Source organism: Ornithodoros turicata, chromosome 1 (assembly GCF_037126465.1).
Source record: "Ornithodoros turicata isolate Travis chromosome 1, ASM3712646v1, whole genome shotgun sequence".
NCBI classification, from domain to species: domain Eukaryota; kingdom Metazoa; phylum Arthropoda; class Arachnida; order Ixodida; family Argasidae; genus Ornithodoros; species Ornithodoros turicata.
The window spans coordinates 165,211,458-165,229,706 of record NC_088201.1 but is presented as its reverse complement, the minus strand read 5'-3'; the positions used below and the strand labels follow the sequence as shown (position 1 = coordinate 165,229,706).

At 43.3% G+C, this 18,249-nt stretch overlaps 1 protein-coding gene, 1 long non-coding RNA gene and 6 other non-coding genes across 8 annotated transcripts; all 8 read right to left on the bottom strand.

Moving 5' to 3' along the window:
- Positions 1–38: 38 nt before the first annotated feature.
- Trnav-cac (transfer RNA valine (anticodon CAC)) lies at positions 39–111 on the bottom strand. Its single transcript has one exon. It is a non-coding gene; the product is annotated as a tRNA-Val (tRNA).
- A 232-nt stretch (positions 112–343) lies between these two features.
- Positions 344–416, bottom strand: Trnav-cac (transfer RNA valine (anticodon CAC)). Its single transcript has one exon. It is a non-coding gene; the product is annotated as a tRNA-Val (tRNA).
- A 232-nt stretch (positions 417–648) lies between these two features.
- Positions 649–721, bottom strand: Trnav-cac (transfer RNA valine (anticodon CAC)). The gene has a single exon. It is a non-coding gene; the product is annotated as a tRNA-Val (tRNA).
- A 232-nt stretch (positions 722–953) lies between these two features.
- Positions 954–1,026, bottom strand: Trnav-cac (transfer RNA valine (anticodon CAC)). The gene has a single exon. It is a non-coding gene; the product is annotated as a tRNA-Val (tRNA).
- A 230-nt stretch (positions 1,027–1,256) lies between these two features.
- On the bottom strand, positions 1,257–1,329 carry Trnav-cac (transfer RNA valine (anticodon CAC)). The gene has a single exon. It is a non-coding gene; the product is annotated as a tRNA-Val (tRNA).
- A 1,558-nt stretch (positions 1,330–2,887) lies between these two features.
- LOC135372485 (uncharacterized) lies at positions 2,888–9,432 on the bottom strand. Its single transcript, XM_064606096.1, has 10 exons — positions 9,350–9,432; positions 9,013–9,135; positions 8,099–8,191; positions 7,628–7,720; positions 7,475–7,561; positions 7,334–7,411; positions 7,167–7,256; positions 6,868–7,085; positions 6,217–6,376; positions 2,888–3,482 (listed from the first exon to the last, which is right to left on the bottom strand). The coding sequence occupies exons 2-10, from the start codon at positions 9,017–9,019 to the stop codon at positions 3,331–3,333; spliced, it is 978 nt and encodes a 325-aa protein (XP_064462166.1). The 5' UTR covers positions 9,020–9,135; positions 9,350–9,432; the 3' UTR covers positions 2,888–3,330.
- Positions 9,433–9,438: 6 nt separating this feature from the next.
- LOC135372493 (uncharacterized) lies at positions 9,439–12,444 on the bottom strand. The gene is made up of 3 exons (XR_010416005.1): positions 12,356–12,444; positions 9,673–9,870; positions 9,439–9,610 (listed from the first exon to the last, which is right to left on the bottom strand). It is a non-coding gene; the product is annotated as an uncharacterized LOC135372493 (long non-coding RNA).
- Positions 12,445–12,845: 401 nt separating this feature from the next.
- Trnav-cac (transfer RNA valine (anticodon CAC)) lies at positions 12,846–12,940 on the bottom strand. The gene is made up of 2 exons: positions 12,904–12,940; positions 12,846–12,881 (listed from the first exon to the last, which is right to left on the bottom strand). It is a non-coding gene; the product is annotated as a tRNA-Val (tRNA).
- Between the last annotated feature and the right edge of the window lie 5,309 nt (positions 12,941–18,249).

Here is an 18,249-nt window from a genome sequence, read left to right as displayed (position 1 = left end):
AAAATACCCGCGCAAGGACAAAAACACTACTGCGTACCTGTTTGCGCCCGGAATCCAACCGAGGACCTTGTGCGTGTGAAGCACACGTGATAACCACTACACCACGGAAACGATTTAATACTATCTGCCACATGTCTTAGGACAGTTCTTTTCATCTCCGAGGAAAGCTAATCAATGAGAGTTGGTTCCATTTGCTAACGATACGTATCCCACGTGGCTTATACAGGGGGAACCACGTGTGAATGGTTGTGTTTATTCTCACACGAGCAGATTTTTTCTGTCATTCCCTAGGTATGCGTCGAACGAAACTACCCGCGCAAGGACAAAAACACTACTGCGTACCTGTTTCCGCTCGGGATCGAACCGAGGACCTTGTGCGTGTGAAGCACACGTGATAACCACTACACCACGGATACGATGTAATGCTACCTGCCACGCGTCCTAGGATGGTTCTTTTCATCTCCGAGGAAAGCTAATCAATGAGAATTGAATGAATTTGCTAACGATATGTATCCCACGTGGTTTATACAGCAGGAACCATGTGTGAATCATTCTGTTTATTTTCACACGAACAGATTCGTTGTTTCATTCCCTACGCATGCGTCGAACGAAAATACCCGCGCTAGGACAAAAACGCTACTGGGTACCTGTTTCCGCTCGGGATCGAACCGAGGACCTTGTGCGTGTGAAGCACACGTGATAACCACTACACCACGGAAACGATGTAATGCTACCTGCCACGCGTCTTAGGATGGCTCTTTTCATCTCCGACGAAAGCTAATAAACGAGAATTGAATGAATTTGCTAACGATATGTATCCCACGTGGTTTATACAGCAGGAACCATGTGTGAATCATTCTGTTTATTTTCACACGAACAGATTCGTTGTTTCATTCCCTACGCATGCGTCGAACGAAAATACCCGCTCTAGGACAAAAACGCTACTGGGTACCTGTTTCCGCTCGGGACCGAACCGAGGACATTGTGCGTGTGAAGCACACGTGATAACCACTACACCACGGAAATGATGTAATGCTACCTGCCACGCGTCCTAGGATGGTTCTTTTCATCTCCGAGGAAAGCTAATCAATGAGAATTGAATGAATTTGCTAACGATATGTATCCCACATGGTTTATACAGCAGGAACCATGTGTGAATCATTGTTTATTTTCACACGAACAGATTCGTTGTTTCATTCCCTACGCATGCGTCGAACGAAAATACCCGCGCTAGGACAAAAACGCTACTGGGTACCTGTTTCCGCTCGGGACCGAACCGAGGACATTGTGCGTGTGAAGCACACGTGATAACCACTACACCACGGAAATGATGTAATGCTACCTGCCACGCGTCCTAGGATGGTTCTTTTCATCTCCGAGGAAAGCTAATCAATGAGAATTGAATGAATTTGCTAACGATATGTATCCCACATGGTTTATACAGCAGGAGCCATGTGTGAGTCATTGTGTTTATTTTCACACGAACAGATTCGATGTTTCATTCCCTACGCATGCGTCGAACGAAAATACCCACGCTAGGAAAAAAACGCTACTGCCCAGATAACACAAGTCTGTCCCGGGGATTAAAAAGGGACGTCCCTCTTGGGACAATGCGCACGTCCCTGGGACTGCATCAGTTCGTTCCGTGCTAGTCCCCATGAGCTCCCAGTGAAACTCCCAAGTATCTTTCCAGGAAGTGCCACGAACGTCCCGTGCGACCATTGAGGGAGCAACTTGGGGCTCTCTATGGATCTGCTCTACCTGGATTTATAGCTTGAAATTATTTTACTTATTTTACTAAATTATTCCACCGTTAAAAGTGGAGATCAAATTTGTCGGTTACATGCAGTTTAGAGACAGTGAACGTTCACATATATATTTATTAGAATTTATTTGCAATACTTAATGCCAGAAATGAGTACACGTGTATAACTTCTCATACAGAACGCTAAAAAAATTGCACTTTCCCTGCACTGGATGCACTAACATTTGTTGTCTAAAAATACACTGCCACCCTCCCTCCATCATTGACTAGCATGAATATATGATAAGAATAACTTGTATAAACAAAAATTCTGGATACAAAGCTGTATCCAAGAAAAGAAAAAACTGAACAAGAGAGAATGTGAATGCAATTAGAACACAAATTATTTTCCACCGTTGTGCATTTTAAACAACACTATAGGTATAATGTGTGAGGAAAAAATAGATGCTGTATGGTATGCCTTGATGCCTAAAGGAGGTAGATGGTTAGTGAAGCTATGCATATGACGTGTACTACACACAAAACTTAGCGACCATACTGAAGAACGTTAAACACAACATGTGACACTTAAGGTGTTGCACACAATCAATAGCATGTTTTCAAGAGACATTTGCACGTGGTATCACAAAATGCACTACGCAATAGATAAGCTAATAGCGTTCGCAGCTTCTGCTTCGACTGGTCACAAAGTGTCGCATATATAAAAGACACCACACTCACATATGTATGTATAGGATAGAGAGGCTGATATATCAGATGGCTACTCTGTTGCAAAAAAGCAAAACAAATGAGACGTGGACAACTGATCACAGGGAAGTAAAAAAAACTAGTTTATTTAGTGGCGAATTTAGCACGAAAACTACAACATGCTATGAGACATTTAAAGGCCGTTAACATTTTGGCAGTGGCACTGTCCACGTCAGAACAGAACTGCTATAAATTTTCTAAATTTCGAACACTTTTGTCCTGACGAAAACAATGCCACTGTCGAAAAGTTAACCACTTTTAAATATCATAGCGTGTTGTAGTTTTCGTGCTAAATTCACCACTAAGTAAACAAATTTTTGTTGACTTCCTTGTGATCAGTTGTCCACGTCTCATTTGTTTTGCTTTTTTGCAACAGAGTAGCCATCTGATATATCAGCCTCTTTACCCCCCACACACACGTACATACGTACATTATATATATATATATATAACTACTAAAAACACTGGAAATAAATGCTGAATTCGAATTTTAACAGTAATCTGCATATATATATACTCCGCAAACGGGCAGCAATGTATGAAAAAACAAACAAAAAAAACTGACGTGTTGGTGTCATAGTATTTTGCACACAGTAACAAAACGTCAAGGGTAATGCGCGACAGAAAAACAACAGGAAGATTAATATGCAGTCTTAGCAGCACATGGTATCACAAAGTATCACAGATCATGTAGGGTCGAAAACAACATTTGAAACAGTTTTCGCCACAGTTAGAACTCGCAGTATCACAAGGGGCTTCAAATGATGCATGACGAAAAAAATGTTTTCAGTTTGCAAAAAAGTTCTTAGGTTATGGTATCACAAGCTATCTGCGTTTTCCGCAGCTTGTCTTGCCTGCTGCCTTCTGTGAGACTCTGGTGCATGACGCAGCCATGACTGTGTAGCCTTCTCGATTTCTTTAAGGGTTCCCTTGCTTGAAACCTTTGCTTGGTCTTCAGGTGCCAAGGAATCTAGAAAAATAATTTCGAGAATATCTGTGCATGGTTTGCATATAAGTGGAAAAAACCAATAAAGCCAAAAGATATGTGCAAAACACTTGGGTGATTCCATCTCAGCTCAGGCAGGGTGGTCCGGACACCATCATCGATTTCCCTTGAAAAAATATATGTTGTACCGCAACACGCATACAAAAATATTCAACAATATTTTGGCTCTATGTGTTGTCGTCCGCTCGAAAAAAATTCCTAAAGAAATTGACTCGGCAACAGAGCTTCCTGACAGAAGGACTTTGACATTTTATTCCTCGCCACCAGACGGTCCCAAACTATAGATTTTTTTTGTACAATGTCAGGTACAACGATTTTAGGCGTGCGCTGACAGCACCGGTGAATTCTACTTTGATCTTTAATTAAAAATTGCCAAAGTGGCAACAAGATTCACATTTTGCTCATATTTCTCCCTACGCTGTGCTCCTGCTATATACGCCATCGAGATATATGAGGTACCGCTCTGTAGGTCGAAGCGTGCTCTTTGAATTGATGTCAAATTTACATGTCTGTACCTTGGCCACTTTCGTCAAGGCGGTGTAGAGTACAGATATGTTTCCAAAAATGGGGTTTTTTGGACTCTCGTTCGACCATTCATGTTCATGCTTCGACATACACAGTGGTACTTCATATATCCCGATGGCATATATAGCAGGAGGACAGCGTAAAGACAAATATGAGCAAAGTGTGAATTTTGTTGCAACTTTGGCAATTTTTAATTAAAGATAAAAATATAATTTACAGGTGCTGTTTGCGCATGCTGAAAGTCGATATACCTGACATACTGTGCAAACAAAAAATCTATAGTTTGGGAGCATCCGATGGCAAGGAATAAAATGTCAAAGTTGTTCCGTCAGAAAGCTCCGTCGCCGAGTCAATTTCTATGGAATTTTTTTTCGGGCGGACCACAGCATAAAGAGCCAAAATATTTGTTGCTCCTGTGTGTATGCGTGTTGCGGTACAACATATATTTTTTCAAGGGAAATCGGTGATGGTGTCCGGACCACCCTGCCTGGGTTGAGATGGAATCACCCACTTGATAACGCCAGTGCAGTCGAAGCTAGATTATGTTGCTTAGTTACTTCGGGCTTGCTATACACTGTATACAGTTATAACCTGGTTGTCTTACTTACTGACCTACATTTCCTCACAAGGCACCAATAATACATTAGAAGTAACTTTTCTGTAAAACTGACTACAGGCCTGTTTTTCATGCCCTGGACAACAATCCACAGTCAACACTAGAACAAAGTAGCATTCAGGAGCAAAAATGTATTCGTTGCTACCGATATTCTTTGTAAAAAGCAAAATCCACAGACAAGCTGAAGTAGAAGGCACTTAAGCAACATTAAGCTATGAACATGCTATTGATCACTTTGGCCCCATGAATATTGTTAGTTCTTTTTTTTTAATTAGGTTAAAAGGAAAAGCAGCACAACATGGAGACATCATGTGTGCGGGACTGAGTGTCCATGCTCGCTTAGAGCCACTATTCGCAGTGTTTTTTGGCTGGATTTCTTCACACCTTCTATAGAAATAAAGCATGGACCAACCACGCTTCTTATTCCTGTGTTATAGCTGCAAATGGTATAATAGATATGACTGTAGTACGGACGGAATGCACGGCCCTCCACATGAAGGAAACCAACCCGATTGATATCAAGCTGATGTCAACCATGATTTAGCACACTTGTCTGCGTACTCCTTATATTTTTAATATGTGTATGGTACACTGTCTTACTTGTACCCTGATCCATGTTAGCCTAGATATCCGTTACATTCTTACAGTATGCAATGTGTTTCACCTGAAGTGATAAACAATTCTAACTGGCGATGTACTCGCCGGAGGAATTTGGGACTTTCGGCCATTACCCTCTAGAAAGTTTTGCCACCACTTGCGAAGGCTTTGGACAATTTTTAATTCGAGGAAACTTATTTTTTTCAAAGCAAACCTCACTTTTTTACAAGTCATCCACGGATTACTGCAGACCCAACAAAAACTATGCACAGTATCGCAACAGAAATAGTCTTTAAAAAATGCGAAAATTACGCTTTAGCCCCGCCTGCTTGATTTTCACAAAGAAATGCGCGCGACATGTGCGTCTAGAGGAGGAAGTGTCCCCGCCTCTTCTTTTACCTTTCTTTCCCACGCTTTGATCTTGATGCTGTTGACTACCGTCTTATCACTAAGAAAACTAAATAACAGTCTTACGACAAGGAAGGCAAAACAAATGAAGACGGGGACACTTCCTCCTCTAGACGCTCATGTCGCAAGCCTTTCTTTGCAAAAATTGAGCAGCCGGGGGTAAAGCGTAATTTTCACTCATTCTTACATTATTTCTGTTGCGATACTGTGCATAGTTTTTATTGGGTCTGTGGTTATCTCTGGAGGACTTCATATTTCTGTAAAAAAACGTGAGGTTCGCTTGGCAATTTTCAATGTTCAATTGAAAATAATAAATTCCCGCAACTGAAAATTGTTGAAAGCTTTCCCAAACGGTGATAAAAGTATTCTTGAAGAGTACGTCGCAAGTTAGAATTTTTATCACGCTAGGTGAAACACCCTGTATAGTAGTACAGTAGCAATGCAGCATAAGCTGCAACAATGTCTCTGACACAGTAGCCCTGGAGCTGAATGTTACATTCATGCTGTCCCACCTACTCCTTCAGGCATTATCTCTCACTGCTTGATACCTACAGCACAACACCCTCCAGGTTTGTAGGTCACTGAACTTCAGCTTTCCTTTTGTTCCATGAAGGCTGAACTCCTTACCGACGGCAGGGGACAGCAGTCGTGACAAAATTCTAAACGTACGCTCCCCCACAGTGGCACCACCGACAAACTTCATGAATAGTTTCTGGGTTAGAGAAACAATGTATTAAAACAGATACTTGCATCAATGCTGCAGGCAACAAAGATATACATATAGGTTCTATGGTGAGAGGGGGCACTCTGTTCCTAGTCATAAAAAAAGGACATGACACAAGCATTTCAAACCTGGTAGAAGGTAAAGCATATTACGGCATTAGGTTTTCATCGAAATCATGTAAAATGTCCTGTGATCCTGAGAGACTAGAATATTGTGCTGTAGCCATTTACTTTTTAATTCAAGCAAAAAAGGAAAAACTACATTTGCATGGAAATTCTTGGTTCTCTATACTAGACTATAAATTGTCTTCTAAAGAAACTATAGATGTATAGAGTTTAAATTAGACTACGCTAATACAAGACACCTGGATTGGACGCCTGAGCAAACTCATAAGGCAATGTCTTAATTAGCTTTCTAATTAGACAAGCTGGCTATCATTTGGCATGTAATGGCTCTGTTATGAAATGCATAGTGCTTACTAGCCGATTCCTCTTCTCAGAGCTTTCTTTCAGTTCCTCCTCAAAACGTAAGAACGCTTCCGTTGTTTTGAAAGGCTCGTCAATGATGTCAGGTTGCACCATTTCAGTGGTATCAGTCCTGCTACTAAGCTTCTCAAGGACCATCAGCAGGTGCTCAGTGTGCGACTGCAACGTAAGCCTCATCGTGTGTAGGAGCTTTAATATTTCTTGATAGAATCCTGAAAGAAAATTGCGTAGTATAATTAGCGCCCTGATGTTCCCACTCCTAACGATAGAGGTCACAGTAGACACTTACATACCATAATGAGTTCCATCACTTCCATGGCTAGTTCTGCGGACAGGTGTTTGCTCTTGGACTGCACTGGAAGCGTCTTGTCGGCTAGCAAAACCTTAATGAATAATAGAACCAATAAGTAGAAATAAAATTATATATTACACCGCACTAGGTGCAAATGCTTTTACATACTCTGGTGTAGCAATTCATCGTTAGAAGGTGAGTGCCTTATTTCTGCAGGTGACAGCTGTGGCATATGTTGTGTTTCACCTGCATGTGGTGATGTGTCTGTAACAACGTACCGCTCTAACAGAACGGTGAATACAGCCTTACCATAATGATTGCCTGACTGAGGAGTTTGAGCCAGCTGTCGTACTTGCACTAAGGGCTCTACTTGCTGGATTTCATGTGCTGCAAAACCTTTTGTAGTACATAAGAAGTAACATAGCGGTTACAACATTTGTTAGATAGCGACTTGTATCATACTCTGATGTGAAAAACTGCAAGCAGCGGAGGATGGGTGCACATTTCGTGATGCGGGCTGTTGCTGTGCTACTTCACATCTGCGATGTCGCCGCTCTGAAAAATTTGGTAAATTAATTCTTGCGAAAAAAAAAGCACAGTACACAAAATATAGAATTACGTGACAGTACATAAAATGGCATTGTGGGCGGTGGTTAGGTGCCTTATCAAACCTACTATTTACTACAGGCAGAAGTGACAGCGCAATGACAAGTTGCTGCATAATTGAATGGCTAAAGAATCTGGGACAAGGAAGGACAAGAAGACCACATGATACAAATATTTTCCTTGTCTCAGGTCCTTTTTGTTCACCGATTTTTACGCCTCTACTTTGAAAAATGGGATATTTAAATGCGTGGCAATAGGGGCAGAGGGGAAGGTTGAAAACCACATGAAACGAATTTGCATGTCATGAGCAAAAACATTGCTACCTACCTTGCAAATCCTGGTACAACCTTCCCTGACGTGGGACATACTGGTGGTTTGTTGTCACCTTTGTAGCACTTGGGCCCATCTGTGGATACATACCTACAAACATGGCATGTGAATTTTACTAGAAGATTATTTCATTTTAAAATGAAAGCACCCTCCATGCAAAAGACTATGTCAATTCAGAAGATCCACTATCACTGTACATATAATTGATCATGCATACAGAGTAGTATATCGACAATCAATTATATGCAATATATTATACCGGCCCTTGAAGTACAAAAGACAGGCAGTTCACACAGAGGTCAGAAGCCTGGTCAGCAACAGCAGCTTGTAATAAAGCAGAGGAATTTAGTAATCTACACGTGCCAGAGGAGTGCAATATCCACGAGTTGCACACAAGAGAAAGGCAGGAAATTCAGTCGTGCCCAAAATATGCACAAGAATTAAGTACTCCCAAATAGCTTTTGAATATAGGATTGTGCTGTGTTTTGAAACGTGTTTCTATAATGCTGCTAGCACTGCTGAAAGACAGCTGTTGCGGTGATTCAGCCCTATAGTTTCAACTATGAGAAGCATTTTAAATAACCTCTTGGCTTTATCCTAGAATTCCAGTACTGAGTTTCGCAAATGTAAACCTAAATTATTGTGACTTGCTTTGCTCCCATATTTGGAACTAGAAGGTAGCAGAAAATTCCTTGTCACTTTTTATCCTATTTTGACACGTGCAAATAAAAGGCCTTTTCCTGATGGAAGCATATTAAAAATTCCTGTAACTACAGTCTTGCCTAAGTGAACAAAGACCATTTTAGATTAATCGTACGCACACAAAAAAAATCTTACAACAAATGTGGATTTTCTCTGCACCTTTTTGAGGTTTGTACTGGCCTGAACTACTACTGTATAATTTTCTGTACCGTGCATCTGAAGACTTGTACTCTGTGACGGAAATGCACCGTCATTGCCGTAGGTGCTGCCAGGGGTCGCAGTGTGTCCGCTGAAATTCCCACTTCCATGTGCAGGTCCTTTGGAGCTTGTAGCTGTTAAAACAATTGGACTACATCCTTTATGCGCGTACAAAACGACATTTCTACTGAGCTATGAGCAGAATAAAGTGTGCCCACTTTTAATAAAAGCATTAAGCGGTACTTTGCAAGTTAGGAGTGGAATATGTTGTAATACTGAAGACACTATACTACAAGTTTTATGACGAATCTCATTATTGCGAACGCTATATGCATTTCCAAACTTTACCAAAGAATGCAGAGCGAGGTGGTGTTGGTGGTCTCTGTGGTGGCGTTGGAAGTGAACGTGGTGTTGGCGTACAGACTTCAGACCCAGAGCTGTTGCTCAGTTCATCTGGGTAAAATGCAGGCAATTGGTTGTCTTCTACCTCCTCTTCACTCTGTACTTTGCGCTTTTTCTTTCTTTTCCCTCTACCTAATTCGTTCTCGCTACACAGGTCTGACGTATCCTCTGCTTGTGCCAGCTTTCTTCTTGCGGCATCATATGTGTCTGAGAAATATAGGATGCAATCAACAAATACTAGACAACTGAATACACTTATGGTATCATACCAAAAGCAAAAACCCGAGTGCAGTCATACGTCAACCAGCTGCTCTGTGGCTTCAGGCCTTTCATAGTTATTTGCTGCAGACGTCTTGGGTCCTTCTCATTAGGCCAAGCACATTTGCCATTCTGCATCCAGGTAGCATGTACGATGGCAATAGAATTTTGTTCTTCTGGAAACTTTACGATCCAATATTTGGGTGAACCTATGTGACATACCGATATATCAGTTCATAATTGTGTGTGGTAACATGACGTAGTCCCACTGAAGGCGCACCTTTGATCGGATGCAGACCACTGGTAACTAATTGGTCCAACTCTAGGCACATTCACAGTCACTTTACTTGATCAAATGCACTCACAAACACACACACACACATCAACTTGGCTACATCATTGCACAGAATGAACAAGGGGGAAGATGGCATATTGGTTTCGGAATGGTAACCGGATACATTTCTGACGAACATCAGCTAATGGCCAGGAACACAGAGCAGAAAGCGAGCGAGATGTGTATATGCCGAACAGTGAAGAACGGCACGGATGAGTATAGAGATCACCAGTGTTCAAAAACTGCCTCCCAATAACAAGCACATCATTAGTGTCCGAAAGGCGCACAAAGTTCTCAATGCAGATGATTCTGCCATCGTGCAACAAACAGGTGTTATCTCGCTTGTGTGTACGCAGGGTGAACATGCTAGGTACAACAACTTTTTTGAATTGGTCACCACTACAGTTCAACGGCAGAGGACCTGACGTGTGGTTCATAGAACACAGTATTTCTGACTGACTGCTTTGACACTGTTTTGGTAGTTTCCGCCTTTCCATAGTCCGATTATATAGTTGCTCCAGCGGCCTGTCTGGTTTCCGTAGTATACATTTTAAGGTTTGCATGAAGTTTTCGAAAGGAAAGGCACTCCATGTGTCTAACGGGCCGTGTGCACGGGCATCATCAGTCAAATGTATTAAACCGTGGATATTATGGGATACCATGTGCTTACCATAGATCACAGCAAACACTTCAACAAAATGGAGAAGCAACTTCTCTGCATAATCTGCATATACCTGGGACAGTCTGTGGCTGCACAAAATGGTTATAGCTGCATGGAGAACCATAAAATTGGACAGCAGATTGCTTGGAACTCTGGACTGAAAAACAACTGGGCCTGTGTATAATATCAGCATTCTAAATTCTGTTGCCTTCCATCTGTCCATTTCTGTTAGAGTTCTCGGCTTTCTGGAAAAGTCTGAGCATACATGCTGCTGCAGTTTGAGTAAAGAAAGAGAGATTTGGTCTTTCGTGTTATTTCCTAAGCGATAGGCCCTGTTGCCTTTGAACCACAACGTCAGTAGCTTTCGCACAACACCCAAGCAGACCAAATGCATAAAATCGAGAGGGATTTGTCTAATCAAATCTATAGGAAGTTCCTTTAGAATTGTCTCATTCACATGGTGATGATGTTCATTCGCACCACTACGAAACTGCATCCGTCATAACCTCAGCATTAAGCTCTGGAAAGCACATCCGGCCTTGCTGGTACACACCTTCAGTTGTACACTTTGAGCAACTGAAATAAGCATTGTGGCTTTTGATCCCAAGAATGTAGGCTTTTGCAGGAGCATCACACACCACAGCTGATAGTTTTAGTGCCACTGTTGTGCCATTTACTGAAACCCCACTTTCCAACAGCTCCTTAAGTTCCGATACAAATGGCTCAAGAAACGTGTTCGGGCACACGTTCTTTGATTTTCCGTAATACACTCCAATAGGAAAAGGAGAAGTTTGACCACAATTTGTAACAATACATAAAATGGGCCAAAACTGATCTGCTGTGCTCTTGGAAAGTGGCAGGCCATCAACGTTGACATTGATAGAAATCACATCAGGGACAGTTTGAAGTCCTTGCAGTTCATACTGAAGCCCTGTTGCCAAACCAAAATGGCAGTATTTGCCATCCCCCATTACCTTAACGCCAGCAGCATATCGTGGTGTTTGGAGCAACGTTCTTGCACACGCAGGTAAAAAGGGCAAAGATGGTTGTTTCTTTAGAAGCTTGAGCAGTGCTGTGAGGTCGGTATGAGTTATCGTGGAATTTAATGCCCATGCTTTGAGTTCTTCAGCAAACGTATTGCTCCTCTCAGAACTTTGGGAAGACTCGTCAACGATGACAGGATTTTCTAGAAATGGAGCATCTCTTTCCGTTGGATGTGAGGTGCCCCAGACATTTTGTTGAACCTGTTCTGCTTCCCCCTCATTCGATCCGAGATCATACGCTGCGGCGCCAAGAAAGTGTTGGGCCTCGTTAGCTGTCTGCACATGACACAGCGGCTGAACTATTTCACACTGAGAACTGCGAATTTGGGGGGCCGGCGATGGTTCAACCGAGTTCCCCCTGTGAGAGTCTAAACATAGTGTTAAACTTTCATCGACACTTTGCCAGACACGTCTGTGAAGGGTAGATTTTGTCCAGTTTCTTGACATCAGCGCGGTGACGGATGGCACTGTGAGTGCTGCAATTCACAACGAACACCACACCCCTACAACAGTCCAACACAAAAGAACGGCGCGCAGCACCGACAACAACCTCTAACGACAGAATTGATAAAGCTGCCTAAGCAGAACTATTAATGCTAGCGGTTCATATGTTACAAATATAAGCTATACAGCTACTGAAATATGATGTATCTTACCTTCTTCTGCAATATCCATAGTGTACGACTTACATAACGAACGAACGGAGAACAAAGGAACCGTCTGTTTACCCGTAGTTTCCCGCCTAATGGAGACTTGTGTCATTCAGCGGTATTCTCGTACGCGTAAAAAATGTCAGCTCGACATTATCAGTTGCATATATTTTACTGTTATGCCAGTTACGATGAAATACAATGCTTAATTGAAAAGTTACACTGCGTTTTGAATCGACTTCTGGAATTAATAGGCGTTGCTTCAAACGTCGCCGTTTCGTTCTCTCACCAGGGCGCGCCTTGTGAATATCTTTATGGTGTCGATTTCGATGCTAACGTCCTGTGCTGCTCCGACCCTGGATCCTTTTCGCGACTGTGAAACGTATCCTACACACTTCGTCCGAAGGCTATTACAGGGACTGACGTTTCGGGACAGGGGACATTGGAACTATATTGGGATGTCCCTGGGAAGTTTTGTGTTATCTGGGTGGATACCTGTTTCCGCTCGGGATCGAACCGAGGACCTTGTGCGTGTGAAGCAAGGACCTTGTGCGTGTGAAGCACACGTGATAACCACTACACCACGGAAACGATTTTTTTAAACATTTTATTATCACAAAATTTTTATGAAGGCATTAAAAGGCGCCATCTAAAAGAGTGCACTCCTTCTTGGAATGACACTACACCAGCATACAATTTCATTTGTGTCAATTCATCTGCGAGATATACCATGGGTGCTGCACAGGTTCTTCGTTTCTACAAGCGGAACAAGCAGAACATTGCTACAACGCACAACGTGTCATATGGCGATCCTTTCTTCTCTGGCAATGGCAGATAGCGCATGGTGTGCGGGTTTAACTGCAGTCGCTTTCCAATTACGATGCTCAAGTCATCCCACATGAACTGCGCTTCTGTACAATACAGGAAGACGTTTCCGGTTCCTTACAGTATCTACAGTTTGTGGTCCACGGGACAAATATTCCTTTAGCATACAGCCAATACTTTACGGGCAAGGTATTTGTATGCACTTTGAAAAAGAAAGTTTTGACTTTCGGTTTGACCATTATTTTTTTAACCCTGTACAAAATATTGGTACCTCTCCATTCGACAGGAATTTGTCTGTAAAGTGTCACAGGAAAAAGACACTCACAAAGGTCGCTCCTGCGCTTTGCTTTCGAAACCTCGAAAATATATTCTCTTGAGAACCTTGCCCGTAAGAAGCGCAAACTTTCTACGACTTCTTTATAGACCCCGGACAGGGCGAAAGTACGTTTCACAGTGCTGACAACAAGGTCTGGCAAGTGCCTTTCCAACCTCTGTAACATCTCCCTTACCACTGGGTGCCGGCATTTCCGGAAGAAGAAAAGCCTCATAGTTAACTCTTTCACAAAAAGATGTTGTAACCCCAGTCCACCCTGGCGCACACTTCTGAAGAGGTTACTCCTACGCATCGCTTCCCAGTTGGACTTCCATACCAGAACGGCGAACACACGATGAAAGAGCTGCATTTTAGTCCTTGAATACCGCAGCACTTGTAGCCAGTAAACGATTTTTACCACCAAGAACACGTTGCACACACTGGCTCGCTGGAAAATCGACAGGTCCCTCCCCTTCCAGATGTTTGCTTGAGTCCGTACTTTGCGATAGAGTTCAGTCCAAATCCTGCATGCTGGTGTTCCCAGACGCTTGCAGCGGTACGCCTAAGTATACGCTTGATTTGCACTGCCACCTCATACCTTGATACAGAGATGGCGTTGTCGCCCATTGTCCTGCCCAAATCCCAATTGACTTGTCTTTGTTGAGGCTAGCACCCGACAGTTCGCAAAAATCTTCTATTTCAGCTATCACGCCTTTAACACTTCCTTTGTCAGCGACTACGAAGGTTAAGTCGTCAGCGTGCGCCAAAACTTTGACTTCACTGTTTCCTAGGTGGAACCCTCTAATATTCATGTTACTGATGACATTTCGGCACAGCGGTTCCAGATATAGGTCGAACAACAGGGGTGACAACTGACAATGGACATCCTTGTCGCACAGACGAGCGTAGAGGGATTTCTCCCGTACACTGGTTATTTATAACGAGCTTTGTAGCCACTTCTGTATAACAGAGTCGAATGCGATGTGTAAATGTCTTGCCAAAGTTCATCACAAGAGGGACGGAAAAGAGAAATTCATGGGCTCACCGTGTCGAAAGCCTTCGGCATGTCAGCTTGCATCACAGCTGCCTGATCTCCTTCTCTCGCGCACACATCCAGCACAGTCCGCAGCACATGGATATTCGTCTGAATGCTTCTACCTTTCACGGCACATGTCTGATGCTCTCCGACAAGACTCACTATAGCTTTCTGCAGCCTACCTGCCAATACTTTCGCATAGAGTTTATAATCGACATTGCACAATGCGATTCGTCTCAAGTCAGTCACCCAAGGTGTAGACTCTTCAGGGACTTGCTTACGTATAAGCACCGTATGCGAGTGTCTGAAGGACCGGGGAATCCCTGTCGTTCTCACTCTTCGTAGACTTGTAACAGCAGCGTTGCAATGGGGTCGGCGAACACCTGGTAGAATTCAGCCCCTAGGCCGTCTGGTCCTGCCGTCTTGTTTCGGCCAAGGGACGAAATGGCTTCTCTTATTTCCTCAAGTTGCAAAGGGCGATCCAGTATTTCCTGTTCTTCTTTGGTCAGTCGTGGCAAGTCCAAGTTTATTTGATTTGCAGCCCTCATTACCGGTTCTTCTCTTTCCCTATGAGATCTTTGTAATATACTTCGAGGCACTTTCGGATCTCTGATTCATTCCTAACTATTTTGTCATGCATGATCTCCTGTATTGCTTTTCTTTTTCCATGCTCTACTTCATGACGAAATTGTCTTTTGCTAGGCACCTCATCCGCCAGGTATTGCAGAGATCTGGATCTAACCTTTGCACCTTCGTACTTTGAATGATTGATTTGTTCAAGCTCGTATTTGATATCTTCCATTTTCTTGTAGAATGCTCCCGGATTTTCACACTCCAACCTCACTACACTGTCCATTTTTTTCTTCAAGTCCTCTTCACGCCATCTTTCGGCATACGCCAACACGCTGCTCCTTTCTACAGCGAGGTATCGTACTCTTTGTTTAAATTCTTCCCACAGTGTAACTCTACTGACCTTGCTTGAAGATAACCTCCTTATCTCCTTCTTCACATCCTCCAGAAATTTCTCGTCCTCTAACAGCTTCACATTTAACTTCCACAGGGCCCATCCATTCTTTTTTTGCTTTAATAGCTTTATCTTGTCCTAGGGTAACTTCCACCATACAATGGTCACTGAAGTATACGGGATGAACGTTGTACTGATGAACTTTCCTTTTGCTTGAAGCAGTGACATACACCCGGTCCAATCTGGCATGCGCATTTCCTTGAAAGTGCGTAAAGGTTTCAGTACCTATTCGTGCATAATCGAATGCATCTGTCATGCCACTGTTCGTTATCGATGCTACTAATGCTTCTTTACTCCTGTCAGGGGACTGCTTGGCGTTGCTCCTGTCTTTATCTCTCAAGGTACAGTTGAAGTCCCCAAGTAACAATATGTTATCGGCTCCTGTTGCATTGTCTTCCAGAGATTCGAAAAACGCCATTCTTTCCTGCGCCTCGCTGGGAGCATACACACTGATAAAACGCCACAATTCGTTATCGATGAGCACATCAAGCCTCGCTACCCTTCCTTGTTTGTCGACCACATGCTGCAACGGTGTCATATCGCATCTCTGCTTCAAACACTGTAAAGTTCCTGCTGAGTGGCCCACTGCATGACTCACGACGACATCATACCGCTGGGCAAACAACTTGTTTATTAGATCAACAGTGCCTTCTTCTGTACTTATCTTTCTTTCCTGTATGGCAATAACATCAATGTTCGGATGGCACTCAAGGTATCGTTTCAAGTGATATTATTTTTTTCCGTGAATTTATCCCTCTGACGTTTAAGGTGGCCACTGTGATTGATGTTACAGCCATGGTTTGGTGTATTTGACGCGTCTAAGTGAAAGTTTTCATTCCCGGCTTTTTTACTCCACTCAGTGGGCTTCCAGTCGTGTGATTCGTTGCTGTGGTGTTAAATAGTAGCAAAGGGGGCGTCATCGAGGCTACACCACGGAAACTTTCTTTTTTTCCACCAGGTAATAACATAACATAATAACATTTATTTACAAACATTAAAATAAGCTTTTACTGTACAGTGCTAACGAGTGATGGATGATGAATGATGCACGCCTCAGCATCCAAATACACAGGATACAAAAAAATACATGGTACACAGCACACAGGTCACACACACAGGGATCGAACCGAGGACCTTGTGCGTGTGAAGCACATGTGATAATCACTACACTCTTTTGTTTTTTTTCGCCAGCTGGACTTTTTGATTGCATATTATAAAACATCCAAGTACATAATGCACATAATACATAGTACATACTCCTCGTGTACATTCGTATTTAAAACAACCCGAGTGTACAAAGACCCTGTTCCGAGCGCTTCCTGTATCGTTTGAGGATGCGACCGAATGTCGCGCCAACAAGGCAGGTGATAACCTGAGCTAATTCTTGCCATTGTTCTTCTTCACAGAGCTTCTTGCTTCCGATTAATGTGGGGGGGAGGGAGTCTATATATTTGCACAAGAAAGGTCAGCCAGAATGGACGGCGGACGGACGATTAATGATAATGTCCACAAAAGCTTCGTTGTCAAGTAGGACTTGGTCCTGACGTCGCGTTCAACACGGGCCGTTCATGCATTCTACAGAGCATGAAGTCCAGGCATCCCTATAATACTAAGCACCTCGATATGCTTGGAGGCTGCGAAATTCAGAGACTTCAGGCTCTCGTACATTACATGCAACGAGGCCCACAAATCACTCCAGAAAAGCACTCATTCTTGTATTCGTGGAATAATGGCGAATATTTTCGACTTCACCGCATACCTCACACCTTGCATCCAAGGGCACGAAGAAGCCTTTACCCTTCAGGCACTGCTTCTTGGGGAGGACTTCTAAGCGGAAACGAACAAAGATGTCCTTTGTTCCTGTTGCGACTGGCGGTTTGCGTATCCTTTTGGGTATGTCCTGCTGTTGGATCGCGGTGTAGGGTTGACGACATAATCCCGGTGGGCAGATGCTGGTGACGGTGTCCCAATACAGTGTTCTTCTGGGTCTTCCCCCTTCAGGGTCTTCTGTCGAGGAATATCATGATGTGCTGCGCGATTTCCTGATGGAATTTCAGAGTAGAGGAACTCCCTACGCAAGGTACACAGAGTGGTCAAGATCCACTGCAAGTGGTGTCGAGTCCCCAGCGCAGGGCACGAGCAAGTTCCCAGGAAGCTGCGTAGCCCTTTGGTGTGCATTGGCACTGGGAAAGCTGAAAGCGTGTGGACTTTGTCTGGATCTGCAGAAATTACACCGGGACACCAGGTGGCCAAGCACCTTCGTCTACCGATACTCCAAATGGCATTTCTTCAGATTACTAGTTGGAGTCTGGCTGAAGCAATGATCTTCAATGTTCGATACTGTCGTCAAGATAACATAGGCAGATGTTCCAGCCTAATCGGCGCAATACGGAATCAATCATGCTTTCAAGGGTATATCGGGGACATTCCATAATCCGAAATGCATGACAGGTAGCTGATAGAGGCCTTCAGGTGTCGTGAACGCGGTTTTGTCGATGTCGTCAGCGGTCGGAATCTACCAGTAGCCCGACCTGAGGTCCAGCTAGCCCACCATAGTCCAGCTAAGAGAAACAGCTCGCACCGTGTAGGCAAACGACCGCGTCGTCGATACGCGGCGTCGGATATTCTCTTTCCGTGTAACTCTGTTTAACCTTCGATAGTTGACACAAAGTCGTACGGTACCATCGTTTCTTTCTTTACCA

Coding starts and splice junctions, on each gene's coding strand:
- LOC135372485 (XM_064606096.1), bottom strand. Junction 7,562..7,627: donor TTGCAGTTTTTCACATCAGA/GTATGATACAAG, acceptor GTACTACAAAAG/GTTTTGCAGCACATGAAATC. Junction 7,257..7,333: donor CGATGAATTGCTACACCAGA/GTATGTAAAAGC, acceptor TTATTCATTAAG/GTTTTGCTAGCCGACAAGAC.